This window comes from Bos taurus, chromosome 5 (genome assembly GCF_002263795.3).
Source record: "Bos taurus isolate L1 Dominette 01449 registration number 42190680 breed Hereford chromosome 5, ARS-UCD2.0, whole genome shotgun sequence".
Classification (NCBI taxonomy): Eukaryota; Metazoa; Chordata; class Mammalia; order Artiodactyla; family Bovidae; genus Bos; species Bos taurus.
Window position 1 is genome coordinate 24035685 of NC_037332.1, and position 18575 is coordinate 24054259.

Genomic DNA, 18575 nt, shown 5'->3' on the forward strand with positions numbered 1-18575 from the left:
AACCCTATACGTGGACTTTTACAACCTGTAGCATGCAATATCTCACTGGACAGATGTGAACAGGAGACCACAGTGACATTCCTGCATAGCTAACTGGGGGTGCAGTCCTGCACACCCCAAGGGGCTGGACTGTGACCTGCAGTGAAGGACGGGATCCTTCCAGTCTGGTCCTTTCTCTGGGTTTGGTACCTGTGCCTTCCAAATCCCCTTGCTCTTCTGAGACCCCTTCTTGATAATAGCTAAGGCTTTGTTCCTGAATCCATGGTTCCTTGAGACCCAAGACACCTGTGGTTTAAGCCACAGGGGAATTTCTCTCTCACCCATGTGAAGTTCTGGGATGGGCAGGCCAGCTTTGGTGGGTGCCTCTGCTGGGACATCCTCGCAGACCCCAGCTCCTCTCTTGTTATCCTGAGGTCACCTCAGGACCTAAGGTGTTTGCTCCCCGCCAGCCTCCTTCCACAGTCCAACCAGCAGGACTTGTGCTGAGCCACAGAAAAGTTGACAGATGGTCGCCAGCTGTCTTTTGAGGAAGTTTCCCAGGGGCTGCCACATAACACATCTGCTGAATCTCACTGACCTGAACTGAATCACATGGCCATACCCAGCTGCAACAGGGGCTGGGAAAGGTCATCTTTATTCTGGGTGAACACGGGGCTCCTAAAAGTGCTTGCCAGCGGGGCCCGAGCCACAGGCTGCTCCAGATTGAGTGGGTTCCCCGGGGTCCCATGCCAGGAGATCGAGTCTCCTCTTCTGTGTCCAACCTGTCTGCTCAGACAGCGTTTACTAAGAACCCCAGGCAGGTGGGGCCTTCCCTTCAGAGGTTTATCACCTTGCTGGCCGTTTGGCTCTGCAGTTAAGAGTGTGAATATGGCCTAGTTATGACCCTCAACAGCTCTGCGATCTTGGACACGTTTTTGACCCTCTCTGTCTCAGTTTCTTCATCCATTAAACAATGCTAATAATAGTGCCCATGATAGACAGCAGTTGTAAGGATTAAATGAGTTAGCAAAGCATACCTGACACGTGGTGAGTGTTCAGTCTGTGCTGGCTATTATTATTAGAAACCTAAACCGGTATTCTCGTCTTCAGACTTTGTTTCTATAAATAGTACAAGGCTTCTCCCTCACGTGGCAGATGGTAGTTTTGGAAAGGCAAGCATGGTTCTTCAAGCCTCTACCCACCATTCTTCCCCCAGAGGAAGTGAGATTCTTTACCTAGACTTCTTGACCTACTAGCATGAGCAAAAGATTGAAGCTTGCTGCACATCAGTCTGATTAGAGTTGAAGCCAAGAGTCTCCATAGTCTAGAGGCCTCCTTCTCTGCCATTGCACATGCAGTGCCTTTCCAGACCCAATTCAAATGCCCCTTCCTCCATGCAGCCTTCCTTGATTTCTCCCCCTTTGAAAACCCTCCTCCAAGGTAGAGACAATATTTCTCTAAACCTCTAAAGCACCCCACTGATGACTACTGTTTTCTATTGGCATTAGAATTCGTGTGTATATCCCACAGCTGTATCAGTCTTCAAGTACTTCCCAGGCAGGATCAGTGCTAGCTTCCATTTGTGATCATTTGCAATGCCCTACACACAGTATGTGTCAAGTAGATGGGTGTCAATGAATGACTTTATAACCTCAGCATCAACAAAGTACGCTCTGTCAGGTTGGGTGCAGAGAGATGTAAGTAAGAGAAAATATGACTAATAGTGTGTGAAATCCTAAAAGCATGGAGTTGCGTCTCAGAGCCGGAAATCTGAAGGTAAGCAGCCACAAGGCAGGTCCATGTACTCAGCAGTGTCAGGGCTCTGGGTCACTATCTCCATGCTCTCTTGGCCCTTCCTCTTAGTGACTAAATAGCTGCCACAGCTCTAAGCACTGCTCTTCCCTTTTGCAGAAACCTTTTCCCTTAATGTCTCATTGGTCACAGCTGGGTTACATGACCAGTCCCTGGTGAATGAGGAGAAGAGTCACCATCAATTGTGTTTCTTAGCCTAGACTGGACCCACTGCGGTTGATACCTGGCTTTTGTCTGGCAAAGAAGGAAGAAAACGGCTGCGGACTGAATAGCCAACCATATCTATCGCCCCAGCTTTGTTGACACTTTCATAGCTAGAGTAATTCCTCTCAACAGAGGGACAGATTTCTGGAGAAGAGACCAGGTGCATTTTAGAGCACTTTGGCCTTTTGTACATCTTGAAAAATTAATTGCCACCCCATAGATTTGAACTGTGCTTGTTTTTCAAAACATTTTCATATTTTGAAAGGCAGGCTCAGCAAATGTTTAAGAACACGGAGCTCGAGTGCCTGCTTCTGCCTTATCCTCGCCAGGGGATCTTTTACAACGTACTTAACCTCTCTGTACCTCAGTTTCTCATCTGTAAAATGGGATAATAATAGAATCTATGTCATAGGGTTGTTTCTGAGATGAGTTTATATATACTAATACACATCATTTACCATGGTGCTTGGCACACAGGAAGTACTCCTTAATTTTCTATTATTGCATGTCTTGATTTAGTGATCCTGTCACTTCTTGGAGATAGGGGCAATGAGAATTTTGAGACTCAGGAAACCTGGAGGACTTGCCCACGCTCCCACAGCTAGGGAGCAGGAGAAGGGGATGATCCAGGTGGCCCGGCGCCAGTGCCATGGGCTCTCAGCCCTCCTGTCCTCTCTGCTTGGGTTCTCTGAACGTGTACTGAGAGTGGAAGAGTCATATCTGGTGGCTGAATATTGTTTCAAAAGTGTGGCTTTGGTTCTCAAGTATATTGTGGCTCATCTGAGAATGAGGACTGTGTCTTCAGGCGGCTGTCCCATCCTTTTTGGCAGCCCGGACCTGTTTCATGGAAGGCTGTTTTTCCACTGATCAGGAGCAGGGTGGGGCAGAGGGTGATTTGGGGATGGTTCAGGCACATCACATATATTGTGCACTTTACTGCTAGAATCTAATGCGGCCACTGATCTGACAGGAGGCGGAGCTCAGGCAGTAATGTGAGCGGCAGGGAGTGGCTGTAACTGCAGATGAAGCTTCACTAGCTCGCCCTCGGCTCACCTCCTGCCGTTCAGCCCGGTTCCTAACAGGCCACAACCAGTACTGGTCTGTTACCCTGGGGTTGGGAACCCTGTGCTAAGATCTCTCCTAGCCCTGGCCCCTAATACTGTGCCTCTACGAAGGACTCTGGTATAGTGGGTTTTGAAAGGGAGATTCCATGGGGAGCCTTTTGTGATGAGAAGCAGAGGCCCAGCATGAGCTTTCCAAGCCGGGGATCGGATTATGAGGAAGGGCCTGCTCTGAGGTCCCCCGGCTACACTTGCACATTCAGAAACTGCTGTTGGAGCACTAAGCGTTAGCAGCATAAAAAATGAACACAAATCAATTTGTCTCTGAATTTACTCTCTGAATTCCCCATGGACTCTATAAAAAGCCATTTTACCTTTTTCCACCCATCTGACTGTGGAAGCAGTGGTGGATTTACATGATTTTACATCCAGTTAAGGGTTTTTTTTTTCCCCTTTTGGTTATGTTTTTAAGAAGAATGTTTATTGTCTATAAAGAGGTGTTTTTGTTGAAGACAATAGTGCCCTTTAGGTAGTCATAGGATGTTATTTCACAAATACTTATGAAACTGTTAAACAAGCTGGGATGGCTGGAGCTCTGATTAAAATAGGCTTTTCATTCGTCTTACCTTTGGAAGCTCCATGACATGGGTTTCACAACCACTGCTGCTCCTGGGGAGGAGACCAGCTGGAGAAACACAGGGAGACGTGGGCAATGCCACTCTGACAGGCTATACAGGGCAAGGCTGCCGTCTGCCCCTCCAGCCCCTCCAGGAACGCTGTGTGTGCGGGAAACGCAGCTTAGGTCTTTGGTCGTGGCCCAACTTAAGACAGATTCCTGGTGGTTCAGAGGACTCCTGGGCTGTAGGTGGGATGGGGAGGAGGAGGAGGAAGGGTCCCTGGGTGCAAGGGACTGAAGCTGAGGGGTTTGAGGTGCCACCTCAGACTCACCGTCTCCCTAGAGGCCGAGGCCTCTGTTTCCTCACTCAGAAAGTGGGGATAATAATAATGATAATACAGCACCCTTCTGCCCCAGGATACTGGGAAGATTAGAAGAAGCAGGTCTTGGAAGTGCGTTTGGCAGGGTGCCAGTGTGAAAGTGTTAGTCACTCAGTTGTGTCCGACTCTTTGTGACCCCATGGACTGTAACCCACCAGGCTCCTCTGTCCATGGGATTCTCCAGGCAAGAATGCTGAGGTGGGTTGTCATTCCCTTCTCCAGGGGATCTTCCCCACCCAGTGATTGAACTTGGCTCTCCTGCACTGCAGGCATTTTCTTTAGCATCTGAGCCACCAGGGAAGCCCAGTAAATGTCACTAAAATGTCACGGGAGGTGAGAAAAGGACTCTGGGCTTCCTTCTCGCCCTTTCTGCTGCTTCTCACCCGCCCAGCGGGTCGGAGGTCAGGGTCCTGCATCCCTGCCTGGTGAGCGGCTGACCCAGAACAGGAATACGCCCTGAGAACAGTCAAGGGGGCCACTCTCTGTCTCAGGAAAGGGAAGCTCTCACAGGCCAGACCGAGACCACCGCCTCACCTCAGTCTCCAGCCAGCGTGTACTCAAGAGTTTCAGTCTCTTGGTGAGGACCTGACCAAGATTTACTCTTGCACAACTGTGAGCAGGGTTGTAGGGGGAGGATGTAAAGGCAGGAAACGTGCCTCTGAGCAACGCCCCCCACCCCCACCGGAGCTTTGGAAGTCCCCCCCCACCCCCACCTCCCTTCATCCGGGGTCTTTAAGTCCTACCTCCCAAGTCAGACACCATTCAAAGTGTGAGGTGATTAATTCAGTTCATCTTGGGAGCCCTGGGAGGAACTTACTGTTGTTGTTCCCACTTCGCAGGTGAGAAATCTGAGGTGCAGAGAGGTTACCCAGCTAGTTAGAGGTGAACTGGGCTTGAACCAGGAGTCTGACCCCGAGCGGATGTTCTGCCCCTTTCTCCTTCCAGGCAGCTTGCTCTTGACTCTGGTAGAGACCCTGACGGTGGAGTCAGGGTCCCAGCTGCTCAAGGCTGGTTGAGTCTCTGTTTCCATGTGAAGGCATACTGATACTAACAATAATCATAGTGATGACTTACATGAAATAATAATCTGCCTGTTACTTTTACTATTATCATCATCATTGAGCCTTTCCCAGCAGCCCAGCTAATGCCAAGCATTTGACTTGTATTATCTTTTTTAAAAAAATATTTATTTGGTGACACTGGGTGTTAGTTGAGGCATGTGGGATCTAGTTCCCTGACCAGGGATTGAACCCTGGCCCCCTGCATTGGGAGTGTGGAGTTTTAGGCAATGAACCACCAGGGACATCCTGAGTTACTTTATTTAATCCGATAACAACGCTAGGGGGTGAGTGCTATGCTTGTATAGTGTTCTTCCCTGGTAGCTCAGATGGTAAAGAATCCACCTACAATACAGGAGACCCCAGTTCGATCCCTGGGTTGGGAGGATCCCCTGGAGAAGGGAATGGAAACCCACTCCGGTATTCTTGCCTGGAGAATTCCATGGACAGAGGAGCCTGGTGGACTGTAGTCCATGGGGTCACAAAGACCTTCACTTCACTTCACTATTCTTACACCCATTTTAAAGCTGAATTAACCCTAAGGCTCCCCATTTGCCACATTAATTGTGTTTTCATTTTGTAAACATTTCCAGCAGCCAATCATTTTACATGCCCTCACTGTATCCAGGCTCAAAAACTAGAAGTAACTGCACATTGGCCACCACACCCAGGTCGTCTGGCTCCACGATTACCAGGGTGCCTTAGAATCTGAACTGTATGTTGTGCTGATTACAAAACACTCAGCACTTGCCTGAATCAGCTCCACTGAGAATCCCGAGTATGTAACTTTGTTGTTTCAGATCGGTTTATTCTTAGGCAAAGTAAACTTGAAATTGCTTTTAAGTTCCTTTTGAAATACTCCCTAGTTCTAAGTTTTCACACATTCACCAAGGCCTTACTTCTCCCATTAGGCTGATTCTGAGGTTTTGCTGCACGGGGAGAATGTTAACTGACAAAAACCATAAGTAATGGCGCTGAACTGTAAAGTAATTAATGCAGGAATAATAGCACAGAGTGGGGATCTCGGTGTGTTAATGAGAGCTCAGGAAACTGCCTGGCTGAAGCTGGTTGAAAGTGGAGGGGGAGAGGAACATAATCATAATCACTGCTGCGTATTAAAAAGTGACCTCTGGCGTGATCAATACAGAGACCTCATAACCTTTCCTGTCACCTGGAACTTTGCTTCTAAGATCTGTGGTCCTTTTAATAAAAAAGATAGTCCCCAGTCTACCCTCATCTACTGTGAAACTTTTCCAATATTTTTTTTTCTTTTTTGAAGATGAAATCACTATTTTTAGAATATTTATGTGTGTGTGTGTGTATTTTACCCTCAAATATATTTATTCAATGCTTGCTCTATAATGAGAGTTTTAACTTTCTGTTTTCCTTTCCATTATCCCTAAAAAGAATGGATTATGGAAAAAAGATTAAAGTGGGTATAATGTGATACGGTATTTGCTAATGTGCTATCAGAAGTATTAGTAGGACTTGCCAAGGTTTGTGTCTTTTATGAATGCCTTTCAGATTGCAATTATCTAATAGACTTGGAAACCTGTTTGTGTTCTTGCAGGCATTAACTGTCACCTTTGAAAAAATCCCAGAAAATGAGAGTGCAGATGTCTGTCGGAACATATCAGTTAATGTTCTTGATTGCGATACCATAGGTCAAGCCAAAGAAAAGATTTTCCAAGCATTCCTAAGCAAAAATGGCTCTCCTTATGGTCTTCAGCTGAATGAAATAGGACTTGGTAAGGCAATACTGTTTTGTCCCAATTCCCTGATAAGCATCCCTCCCACCTACCCTCCCTCCCACCGGGCCCCCAGCATGTAGCTGTGGCTCTGTTTGCTGAAGCTTACTAGCCTGGAATGTTCCCAGAGGGCATGTCTAGGGACCCAGAGATTGCATTGTTCTCTCACAAGTATCATCCTACAAAACCAGGATCCTTCAAAGAAGCTTTCTTTTTTTTTAAAAAAAATTATGTTTGTAAATCAGATTCATGAGATTGCTAACCCTGAGACCCAGTGAATTCACCTTGCATCAAGAAGTACAAAAGGTGTCAACCTCAGGCCTTCTGTATGTGTTGGGTTTCACGTTGGCATTTGATTTGTTTGTTGTGATCCCGAGTGTGTCATTAGTGGGTGGCTCAGACTCGGGGTGTGAACCCCAGCAGGCTAGAAAGGTCATCTTCCTCTCTGCTAATCGCATCCTGCATTACGCGTAGTGTCCGTCCTCCCCCACCACGAAGCAGCATCTGCTCTGAATTCATTTTCGGGCTCTATTGGTATACTGCAAAGGCGAGCATATGCGTGAGCGAGCTAACAGGGCTCCACTTCACTCAAATGTTCATCAACATTTTAAAGTTGAGCTCCACGCAGCCCTCCCAGGAGACTGTCGTGGGATTTTACAGCAGATAATGGGATAGGGAAAAAAGAGTCAAATCGCAGCGGTGACAGACAGCGTAACAAGGTTCATCTCTCCTGCACGTGCAGGTGTAGCCTCGACTAAGCAGGCAATTAAATTCATCCCATCCGGCCCTCCAAGGCAGACCCCCTGCGAAAGGGCCATTGAGAGAAACCTGGGGGCGGGGTCTGGCCCCGTGAGTGAAACCACGCAAATGTATAGCAGTCCCAAAGCCTGGCTTCAAGGGAAGCGAGGCCACTAAAGCACTCTCGTCCACCTGTCTTCTGCTTCCTTCTGTTGGCTGGACTGGGGGCCCTTCAAGACCATGTGAGCTCATTTGGTTGGAGGCGGGGTCAAAGGGCAGCTCCAGTCAGGCAACCATGACATAACCCAGGACCATCAGCTTCCTGGACCTGCGCCTGCATCTTTGAGTGTCACTCTGACTACAAAGGCCCTTGGAGCCAAGGCCCATGGGGAAATGGCCCTGTGGCCTCAGTCCTGGCGCTGTCAGGTCCATAGGACCATCCTCACACCATTTAGGGTTTCTGCCCATCGGGTGTTCCTGGCCTCTGATGTGGGGGGTGGGACAGGGAGCAGGACAAGCCCCCTAGGAGCTTCCCGTTATAGTCCGATGGCAAATGGCTTCTGCGTGTCTCATCATTTTCCAAACTAGCTCCTTGGCTAGCCTCAGAAAACTAAGGCATAGCCTTAGGTACCTGCCATAAATTGTATTAAAATCTGATACCAGAAGCAGCTGTGTGGAGACCTCTCAGAGCAGAGACTCACACAGGCAGATGCCCAGAGGGGCAGGAGGCATCATAAGTAAGGGGTGTCGGCCTACCAGGGATAATGGGAACTGGTGGGACCCAACTTAATTGGTGAAAGCCACCAGCCAGGTAGGGGGGCAGTGTGATCAGTGTTACCATATGATCCAGTTTTATTCAAAAGAGAAATCACAAGTCCTAATTTTCATGTGCAATTTTCCAATCTTTAAATGTTGGTTCTGAATTGACATTAGAATATAATAAAGCATGGTGCAGGTTCACAAAACGAAAAAAAAAACCCACATCCATGGGCCACACTCTAACCCTCGGGCACAAGTTGGTGACCTCTTAAAGGAGCTGAAGCCCTGATGCCGGGGTGCCAGCCGACCAGCGCACCCCGCACGGGGACAGACAGATCGTTCCCAGAGCACCTGCTTGTGAACACACAGGTGGTGGGCATGCAGATGTGCTTTTGGAATTTTCTGAAGAGTTCAATCTCTCTGAGGATGCATTATTTTGTCTTCCTTTGGCTTTATTTCCAGGCTTAGCCTCAGAGTAAAAGCTTCAGGAAAAAGTGATCTTACATATCAGAGCTCTAAACATAAAACAGAAGAGAACGCAAGCTACTGGCCTGGCTGATAACATCTCCAAACCTTCAAAACCACTTTATTTTAGCTTTATTGTTTAGCCACTAAGTCGTGTCTGATTCTTTGCCATCTCATGGACTGTAGCCTGCCAGGCTCCTCTGTCCATGGGATTCTCCAGGTAACAATATTGGAGTGGGTTGCCATTTCCTTCTCCAGGGGATCTTCCCAAAACCTGTCTTACTTACAGCAGACAGGGATCAAACCTGTGTCTCCTGTAAGTAGTCATTGCAAAAGTGACAGGGTAGTATGCTACATTTCTCAGCGTCATTTTAAAAGAAAACTAAATGCTCTTTTTAAAACATTTTTTTCCAGAGCTTCAAGTGGGCACACGACACAAAGAACTTCTGGATATTGACAGCTCCTCTGTGATTCTTGAAGACGGAATCACCAAGCTCAATACCATTGGCCACTATGAGGTAAGAACAAGGGCATCCCCAGCCCAAACTGGACTAGATCCTGTCCAGGACCATGCAAATTCTTTGAAAATTACAAGATTCCCACCGGTTTCCTGGAATCATTTGAAGATGGCTTGTTTCAGGGGCAGGAGTTTTCCTTACTTGCTCGTGGTCTGGGATCTCCTTTCCCAGAGCTGTGATTTTCATGGGTCCAGTCACTCTCTATCCTGTGGTTTAGGTCAGCAACTTCACCTTTACCAGATCCTCCGGCCTGTTCAGTGGAAGAGGCGTTGTCGAGCTTGACACTGAACAAAGTTCAGTTCTAAGATGCACCGCTGTTCATTACTGACCTGGTGACCTCTGTGTAGGGTCCTTTGTTTCTGAAGAAGTTTTACATTTCCTGTTTGTTTGAATATTCAGTGATACCTCTGTGGCCTCTGACCCACTTACTGGGTGAGTGTTGAGGTGGGTGACGGGGACATGTGACCCAGCAGAGAGCTGAGTGCCAGAGAAGCGTGCTCAGAACCAAAGAGGGGAGGCAGGGGAGGTTCCTGAACACCACGGGATCCTGGGAGTCATTCAGTAAATTATCCGAATCTTTGTTGAATATCCACTCTGTGCTAAGAGCTGGGAAGGCATGCAAGTGGAACAAAGACTAGGTCCCTGACCTCAGAGAGCCTACAGCCCTGGGACCAGTGTGGGGATGGAAAGGAAAGAGGAGCCAAGTCGTGAGGCAACATCTTGCAGTTTAATAGTGCTATGACTCAGAGCATCCAGGAAGGCTTCCTGGAGGAAGCAGTGACTCATCTGAGACCTGAAGAGTGAGAACTTCAACCAGGCCAACATTCCCAACACGGAAGGGGTGCATGCTTGCTCTTCTGCAGAAAGACTTTTAGATTAGCTGGAACTGGAGAGGGGCACAGGTGGCAGTGAGAGCCAGTAACAGCCAATGTGTATGTGCCAGTTGCTGGTCTCAGCCTTTCCCTTTATTTCTGCAAATTCTATCTATAGCAGTCCTATGAGGTAGGGACTATTATTAGCCCACTTTATAGATGAGTACACTGAGGCTCAGGGAAGTGTGAGCTAGTCAGTAGCTAGTCAGTGGCAGAGAGAAGTTGGGACCCAAATCGTTGGGCTCTAGGGCCCATGGCTTGACCAGTACAGGATGGCTTCTCACAGTAGAAAGCCGGAGAAGTGGGAGGGAGGGGAGCGGGGAAGCGCAGACCGTGCAGGCCCCGAGGCTTCGTCCAGAGTCTGGCTGTTATGCCCAGGACAGCGGGACACCATTGGAGGATCTTAAGCAGGAGAAATTTGTGTCTTAGAAAATGACTGTGGCTGTGTGTGGAGCATGGATATAGGAGGTGCCAACAGGGAAACAGGGAGGCTCTTCAAAGGATTTCAGGTAAGGAATGATGTTGACGAGGAATGACACTGTGGCTCTAGAAAATGAGGCAAGCAGATGAATTCCGAGATTGGCTGTGCAGCTGTATTCTGAGATGGGCTGAAGGTGCATACCGTGAGCTGTGTGGGTGGGAGAGATACTTGGGGGAGGGGAGGGGTCAGGAAGGCATGGGGATGGCTGGGTAGATGCACAGATGCCTTTTCGGAGCTGGAAAAGCAGGGGAGCAGCTTCCCAGGCCTGTGGAGGGAGCAGCTTCCCAGGCCCTTGGAGAGTAGCGCCCCGTCTTTCAGGGCTGAAATCCTATGGAGACGTGTCTGCACCCAGAAGGCCTTTGGGACGGGCACTCCCCTCAACCAGACAGAATCTGAGACCAGCCCTTGCCAGGGTTTCCTGGACAACCACCGGGAGCAGAGGACCCCCTGAGCCTTGGGCTCTTTGGCTGAGTGGGTCTCAGAGCCGGGTGAGAAACTGTTGCTCTGGGTAATCCCTGGGTCGGTGTTGCCCCTGCAGCCTTTGCTGGAGGGCGCCCCGCAGAGAATGTGCCAGGTTAACAGTCTGTCCCTGTCCTCGCTCTTCTGCATCTTAGACTTTCCAACCTTGGTATCATCTTGCCAAAAGCTGCAGCGCCTTTTGAGTTTTTAAAAAGCTCAAGAAACTTTCTGAAAGTACCTATTCCTGTCGGTGGGCCACATTTGGAGAAGCGCTGCTCCAGAGGAAATCTAAGGGCTGGGAAAATTAGAATCAGGCTTACTCCGCCTTCAATCTGCGTTTGAGAGCCGCACCCAGCCGCTGTCTCCTCCTGTTTCTGGGTGGTGGGCTCGTCTGGGCAAGTTTGGCAGAAACTCAGCCACAAATGCCCTCCTTTGGTGTCTTGACCCACATGCTGGCCTTGCTCAGCTGTGGAGGGAGGGCTGGCCCACCCTGGTCGGGCTTCTCGGCATCCCCTGGCCACCGTGTGGCATGGAGTGGGCCCCAAAGGAAGAGGGTGTGGCCACTCACCGGCATTAATACGGAAAGGCAGGACAAGACACTCCAGCAGTGAGAGGGGAGATCCACGACCGCTGTCTGCAAGGCAAGGGGAGGACTGTCAGGAGAGAGGGGACATCAGTCTTCACTGCAGACACCGGCCGTGCTAGACACCGATCTGCTTAAGGATGATAATGAAATTAATCTGGCCTGTAGTCACTTCCTGTCCCAATGATTTATTGGCCTCATACCCTGGCGTTGCCACATGGTGGTAATAAATGACAAGACTAGGATACAAGGGCTTAAAGGATTCTCCTTGTGTTTAAAGAGCTAAGCCGTAAGGCAAATAAACGCAGAGAGCTTGAAGGAAACTGGGGAGGTCAACGGCCCCATGCCCTCTGTACCTGGACCATCGCACATGCCCTAGCTTTCAGAGACTATCATATATCCAGCCTCCTAAGTCTGCACCTGCTTTACGGAACAGTCAAAATTTGGAGTCATTTGACAGGGCTGAGCTGAAGCTTCCTTTTGCCCTTTCATTAAAGAAAAATTTTCTCCTAGAACACTTACATTTCCCTCCAAAGAGACAGGGCGCTAATTATCACTCTTATTCATTTACTAAAGCGCTCTCATTTGAGTCACTGTAAGTGCTTGAAAGCGAAAAACTATATTTCATTTAAAAATAGGATCTCACTCGGAGTCTTAAGTGATTCAGACTCACCTCCCTCCAATTACCCTAAATTAGTGAGGTTTTCAAGTTAATCTTTAGCGAAGGCCAGTTCCTCCTCTTACCTAAACAAAGTCCCTGCTGCTGGAGTGTGAGCCCGTTTCTTCTCTCGCCTTGTTCTGTCCTCAGGGCGAATAGAGTGTAACTGGTCTCCTCCGAATGATTTTCTGTCCGTGTACTTGAAGAACCAGTTTCTCGAAGGGACATGAAGGGGCAGCGAGAACATAGCATCTCATGGGGCCGATGCAGCCTCCGGAGCCCCAGATTACCAGCACTGCCCTATCACCAGCAGGATGGCATCCTGGCCCACCCTGGGGATCAGCACAGTTGCTTTGCACAACTGTGGCAGCCACCGACGACAGTGGCAGCCGGTGCCCAGCACTGCTGGAGGGCATAGACATGATTGATGCTCACACACCCTGTGACGAAGGTGCTTTTATTACCCTCGCTCTCTATCAGAAAGAGGAGGAATTTCTGCTCCAGTCTCATTCAGCCCTGTGCAGACAAGGGGCAGAATGACGCCTTTACAAACCCATGAAACCAGAGGCATCTTCTCGCCTATAATTAAACCCTCCTGAATGCCTCCTTCACTATTGCCCACTGTGTGTGTTTACTACGAAGGGGGCTGTGCTGTGCTCTGGAGCCAGAGCGTGTGTCTGTGTGAGTCTATAGAGGGTGTGGGCGGCTGGTCCCATGTGACTGTGGCAGGATGGCCTCGCCCGGTCCAGGCTTTGTGCAGCTGCCCCCGCCCCTGCCGTGTGACCTCACTGCACCCACATCCAGCCATTGGGCGGCATCAAGTTTGCAGGACAGGTGTTGTGTCCAGCAGGAAATGTGCTCTACAGATCACACCTCTCGTTCTGAGCTGTGAGGTTTCGAGGGCAGAAGAGATGTTTAACCAACGTGTTGCTGAAGAACGTTCCTCCTAACGGGAGCATGCCGGTGCTCAAGTGGTCACTGCTAACACCAGAGTTGTCACTCACGTGACATTTAAAGTTCAGAGGAACGTCCCCAAGGTCAGTGGTCTTTCCGGTCAGGTGCGTCATCTGTGACACAGGCTGTGGACTGCTTCTTTGGACTGTCTAAGGGTCTCTTACAGCATGGATGACTTTAGATTCTTATTTACCAGAAAAACGGAGAGCTTTTAGTGTGCTGGGCGCTGTCCTAGGAGCTTTCACAAACAGGGACTGCTTCGTGCTCTTTGTAGCCCGGTGAGGTAGACGCTGCCATTATTCTCATCCCGAGGCCCAGGGAGGCTAAGGAACTTGGCCACACTCCCATAGCTCTCCTCACTGATGCCCCAAGGCTGGAAGCAGATGAAAAAGGGATTGCACAGAGGCTGTGCCTCTGCTCAGTGCCAGAGGGGTCACCTTGCTCAGAGCCGGGCTTGCAGCCCACGCTCCTAGCCTCTGAAGCAGCCTGGCTGGAGAGCTTAGGAGAAATTCTGGTAGTCATCTTCTCTGATGTCAAATTCAAAAGGGCGACTTCTCTTCAAATCTTACGTTGAATCTCACGTCTGTGAGTTTATCAGAATGCTTCCTTACGTCTGATCCTTCTTTGACATCCTTTAAGGCCAATACTCCTTGAAGGCGACAGAAGTTTACCTTCATGAGAGGGAAGCCTCTTTCAGGTATCCAAGGGCTGACAACTCCAGCGCAACAAAAGCCTGGGGAGCTTAGGTTCCTCATCGCATGCTCACTGGTGGAGCCTAGGCTCCCTCCTCGAGGACTAGCTCGGGGTTCCAGCCGTCCTCAAAGCGACTTTGTGTCTGGCCCAGGGCTGATTCCAAGCACACCAGAAAGAAGCCGGAGCTGTGTTGTTCATTGTCACTAGTTTCAGGAACCCTCCAGAGCTCTGTCCTGGGCAGCAGGAGCATCTTGGGTGATTTGAGGTGTCTATTGAGAATGTTCTAATGTCCCCTCCCAGATGCTCTGCTGAGCCCTGAGCCTCCTCTCCTGAAGGACTGAGCAAGGTTATCACTTGGGCTCTGAGAAAGAAAATAGATTCCTTTTTCGTCTGCCTCCAGTCTTTGGGTGTCAGTGAGAAGAGCTGAGGGGAAGGCGGGGAGAGCGGTATTGATGAGTGGTTGCTGGGACAACGTTAGTTGAACAGGATTCTGTTTTCACAAAATACCATTTTAGGAATGAGAGATGCCAGTAAGGGTTTCCACATGGAGCTGTGTAGTGACTATTGTGTTTTCAGACTTAAGGAGAAAATGTAATGGTGGTTCAGACCCTACTCATAATTTTCCATAAAATTCTTAGGCTAAAGTTCCAGCTTTCCTCTTGGGCCAGCCATTTGAAATTGACACCACCTTGGCCTTCCCTGGCGGCCTGGTGGTTAAGGCAAAAGGAGAAGGGGGCAACAGAGGATGAGATGGTTAGATAGCATCAGCAGCTCAACAGACATGAATTTGAGCAAACTCCAGGAGATAGTGAAGGACAGGGAAGCCTGACATGCTGCAGTCCATGGGGTCGCAGAGAGTCAGACACGACTAAGCGGCTGAACAGCAACAACCAGTGGTTAAGACATCATGCCTCCACTGTAGGGAACGCAAGTTTGATCCCTGGTCAGGGAACTAAGATCCCACATGCCTTGCAGTGAGGCCAAAAAAAAAAAAGACATTAAAAAAAAAAAAAGAAATTGCCAACATCTGACCATTTTTTATTTACAAAATGGCAGTTTCATCAGGTTAAGTATAAGTTCAATCTTATATTTCTAGAAAATCTGTTTTTATGGTATAATCATCAACTTGTGGCGTTAAGACAGTATGTCACCACAAAGAAAACTCACCTTCACTTAGAATTTGAGGGTGTGTTGCTTTTGTTTATTTCAGAAGCAACCTCATTTTATTTTTTAAAAGGTGTTCTTTAGTGACTCAGTCCAGTTCAGTCGCTCAGTCATGTCTGACTCTTTGTGACCTCATGGACTGCAGCACACCAGGCCTCCCTGTCTATCACCAACTCCCAGAGCTTGCTCAAACTCATGTGCATCAAGTCGGTAATACCATCCAACTATCTCATCCTCTGTCATCCCCTTCTCCTCCTGCCTTCAATCTTTCCCAGCATCAGGGTCTTTTCCCTGAGTCAGTTCTTTGCATGAGGTGGCCAAAGGATTGGAGTTCCAGCTTCAACATCAGTCCTTCCAATGAACACCCAGGACTGATCTCCTTTAGGATGGACTGGTTGGATCTCCTTGCAGTCCAAGGGACTCTCAAGAGTCTTCTCCAACACCACAGTTCAAAAGCATCAATTCTTCGGCGTTCAGCTTTCTTTATGGTCCAACTCTCACATCCTACATGACCACTGGAAAAACCATAGCTTTGACTAGACGGACTAGCCCCCATTTAGTGACTAGTCCCCACTTGATGAGCTTTACTTCAATGTACCTTAGATTAGTTATTTATTTCTGTGTTTTTGGCTGAGCTGGATCTTCGTTTCTACGTGCAGACTTTCTCTAGGTGCAGCGAGCAGGACTGCTCGTCGTCGTGGTGCGTGGGCTTCTCGCTGCAGTGGCTTCTGTTGCAGAGCACAGGCTCTCGTGCACGGGCTTCAGTAGTTGCCCCACACAGGCTCAGTAGTTATGACTTGTGGGGTTTAGTATAGTTCACTTATGGACTCAGTATTTGTGGCACTTGGGCTTAGCTGCCCCCCAGCATGTGGGATCTGCCCAGACCAGGGGTCAAACCCGTGTCCCCTGCACTGGCTGGTGGATTTGTCACAATGGACCTCCAGGGAAGTCCTGAAGCAACTTTAAATTGATGACATGGGTCCATCTCTCCCTGTATGGTCTCAGCTCCTAATTCCAATGGTAGAAAAGTCTGCAGTCATCTTTGCCTCATTCCAGTGAGGGTCAGCTACCTTCATTGGAGGGGTATGTCTTTGATGTCATTTTGTCTTGGAGCACCATGACACTGGAAGGAATTTAATGTGAAATTGCTGTGTGTACCAACTCTGCTCTGGGCCGGAGAAACATTCCTGCCACAGATCCATCTAGTGACATTAATCTTTCTTTGATTTAATTTGGTTTTCATTCCTAAAGTAGGGGCCCACAGGATGCTCCCGGCCTCACAGGAGTATGGGAGGATTAACGAGCCACTCTTAGGAAGCTTTTGGAGCTCCTCAGATGGAACAAACGGCATCATATATTTAACACCTTGGATTCTGTGGCACTTTTCAAAATGGCATTTCTGTCCTTCACTCGGCAGCAGCTGACTTTTCTGCAAAACAGAAAATGGAACCCTTTACCACCACCACCACTCCCCCCCACCCCGCCCCAACAAACATCTGTAACTAAACTAGTTTTTTGTCTTTATAACAGTGTTAACGTGTCACGTGGAGGGGAAAACGTGCCAGCCCTAGAGCAGCTGTGAAAGTTAGACATACCCTCACACACATACATACTCACACACACACACAACTCATCTGCTAATAAAATGCTTTTACACTTGCTCTCAGGAGATAATTTCAGAGTAAAATTTCCCCGGTACAAGCTGCGTCTGCGCTGTCTTAATGCTTGAGCACCGTGCCAGCAGCAATTCATTGCCAGCTCTCGAAAAGACATTTGAACTTTTGGCTGTGCTCCTTATCGGAAAGCCCATCCGTGGTGTTTGTGATTATAGAGTAAGGGTGCTCGCTTTTGGCAAAACAAAGCATCTGACAGTAGTAGAGTATTGGCTCAACACACAACGGGATCCATTTGGGATTCATTCTTTGACAATTACCCAGAATGAATCACCAGCTTCCTTTTATAACGAAGGTGTTTATTGGCTTAGAAGCAGAGCATATCCAGCTCTTCATGGGGAGGGATTTTGTAATGATGTTCAGACATTCTCATAAACTCGGTGTCTGAGTATTGCTAAGGGGGTGCCTGCACAGAGCGTTGACTTTAATTGCATCAAAAATGGAGAATTGAAAAATCAGCCAGAAAACAATGAATGGCTCAAGGGGAAAGGAGAGGATGTCTAGTAATAGCGGCAGAGTCCTGGAGCTCGGTACGAGTTTAGAATCCATGCACAAGACACTTTGCAGAGGCCAGAAGGCCCCCACCAGCCCTGCCCAGGCCCCCTTCCCCCACAGGATGTCAGGAGCACCAGTAGTTGGAGGCTTCTGGCCTAGACTCAGTGACTGGCTGGACCCTGTGCTCAGGGGCCTCCTCCAGGGCTGGCTGTCACCAGAGTTCCTTCCCCTGTGGGGACAACCTGCAAGAGATTAGGCTTTAATCCTTTGGTGTTTGCTGAGCCGGTTTGTACAATCTGATAACCAACTTGCCACAGGCCAGAAAACAGTCTAAGTTTTTACTTTTTTCCCCAAATAGAGGGAGGCCAGGTCCAAATTAATATTAGAATTCAGAAAAGCCTTAGAGCTTTCAAGTGGAGGGAAAAATCACCTGGCTGATGACAGTGTTCAGAAATAACAGGGTTAACCCTCCAGTCATATCCCAGAATAAAGGTGAGGGTTGGTGTATCCCCGCGCTGTCACTTCTCCATGGCATCTTTGTCTAGTATTTATGTGGACCACCACCTCAGAACAATGTACTCCTCCAGCGAGCAAAGCCTGCCCTCTTTCTCTCAGCATCTAGGCCCCCTTGGCCTGATGGGCCCTTCTCCTCTGGTTACGTGTGGGGAAGAGTTACACCAAAGGCTTCATGGTCCCCAAAGGTTCTCATCCCTCAGAACTCTTGATGTCATCTCCACAAGAGGCTACACGTTGGGGTTGAAATCACGCCAGTATGGTGAAAGCATCTGTCAAATGCATACATTTAAAATCCATGACAGTTTTTAAAAACAGCTGTGTTGGAATATAATCTGTATATCTTAAAGGTCACCTTTTCCAAGTGAAGGTGGTTCAGTGGGTTCTTGCATTTGTGGAGTTGTGCAGTCATCACCACAATCTAATTTTAAAACATTTTCATTACTTCAAATAGAAACCTTGAACTCATTGAGAGTCACTCTTCATTCCTCCAAAGGCAACTAATAATCTACCTTCTGTTTGTATAAATGTGCCTATTCTGGACAAATTATGATTGTATAATACATGATCTTTTGTGACTGACTCCTTTCACTTAACCATGTTTTTGAGATCCATTCATGTTGTAGCATGTGTCAGTACTTCTTCCCTTTTATTGTATGGCAATTTTTTTTATAGTGTATTCATTCACTAGA

At 48.4% G+C, this 18575-nt stretch overlaps 1 protein-coding gene across 7 annotated transcripts in view; it reads left to right on the forward strand.

Moving 5' to 3' along the window:
• The window catches only part of PLXNC1 (plexin C1), a 156245-nt gene that overhangs the window by 120204 nt on the left and 17466 nt on the right, over positions 1-18575 (forward strand). For all 7 annotated transcript variants that reach the window (XR_009494399.1, XR_009494398.1, XM_059886412.1 and 4 more), the window contains exons 22-23: positions 6681-6858; positions 9235-9338. Coding sequence is in view for 5 of the 7 variants with exons in the window: in XM_059886412.1 (XP_059742395.1) it covers positions 6681-6858; positions 9235-9338 (282 nt within the window). In the remaining 2 variants the exon portion in view is untranslated. The remainder of the gene's footprint in view (positions 1-6680; positions 6859-9234; positions 9339-18575) is intronic.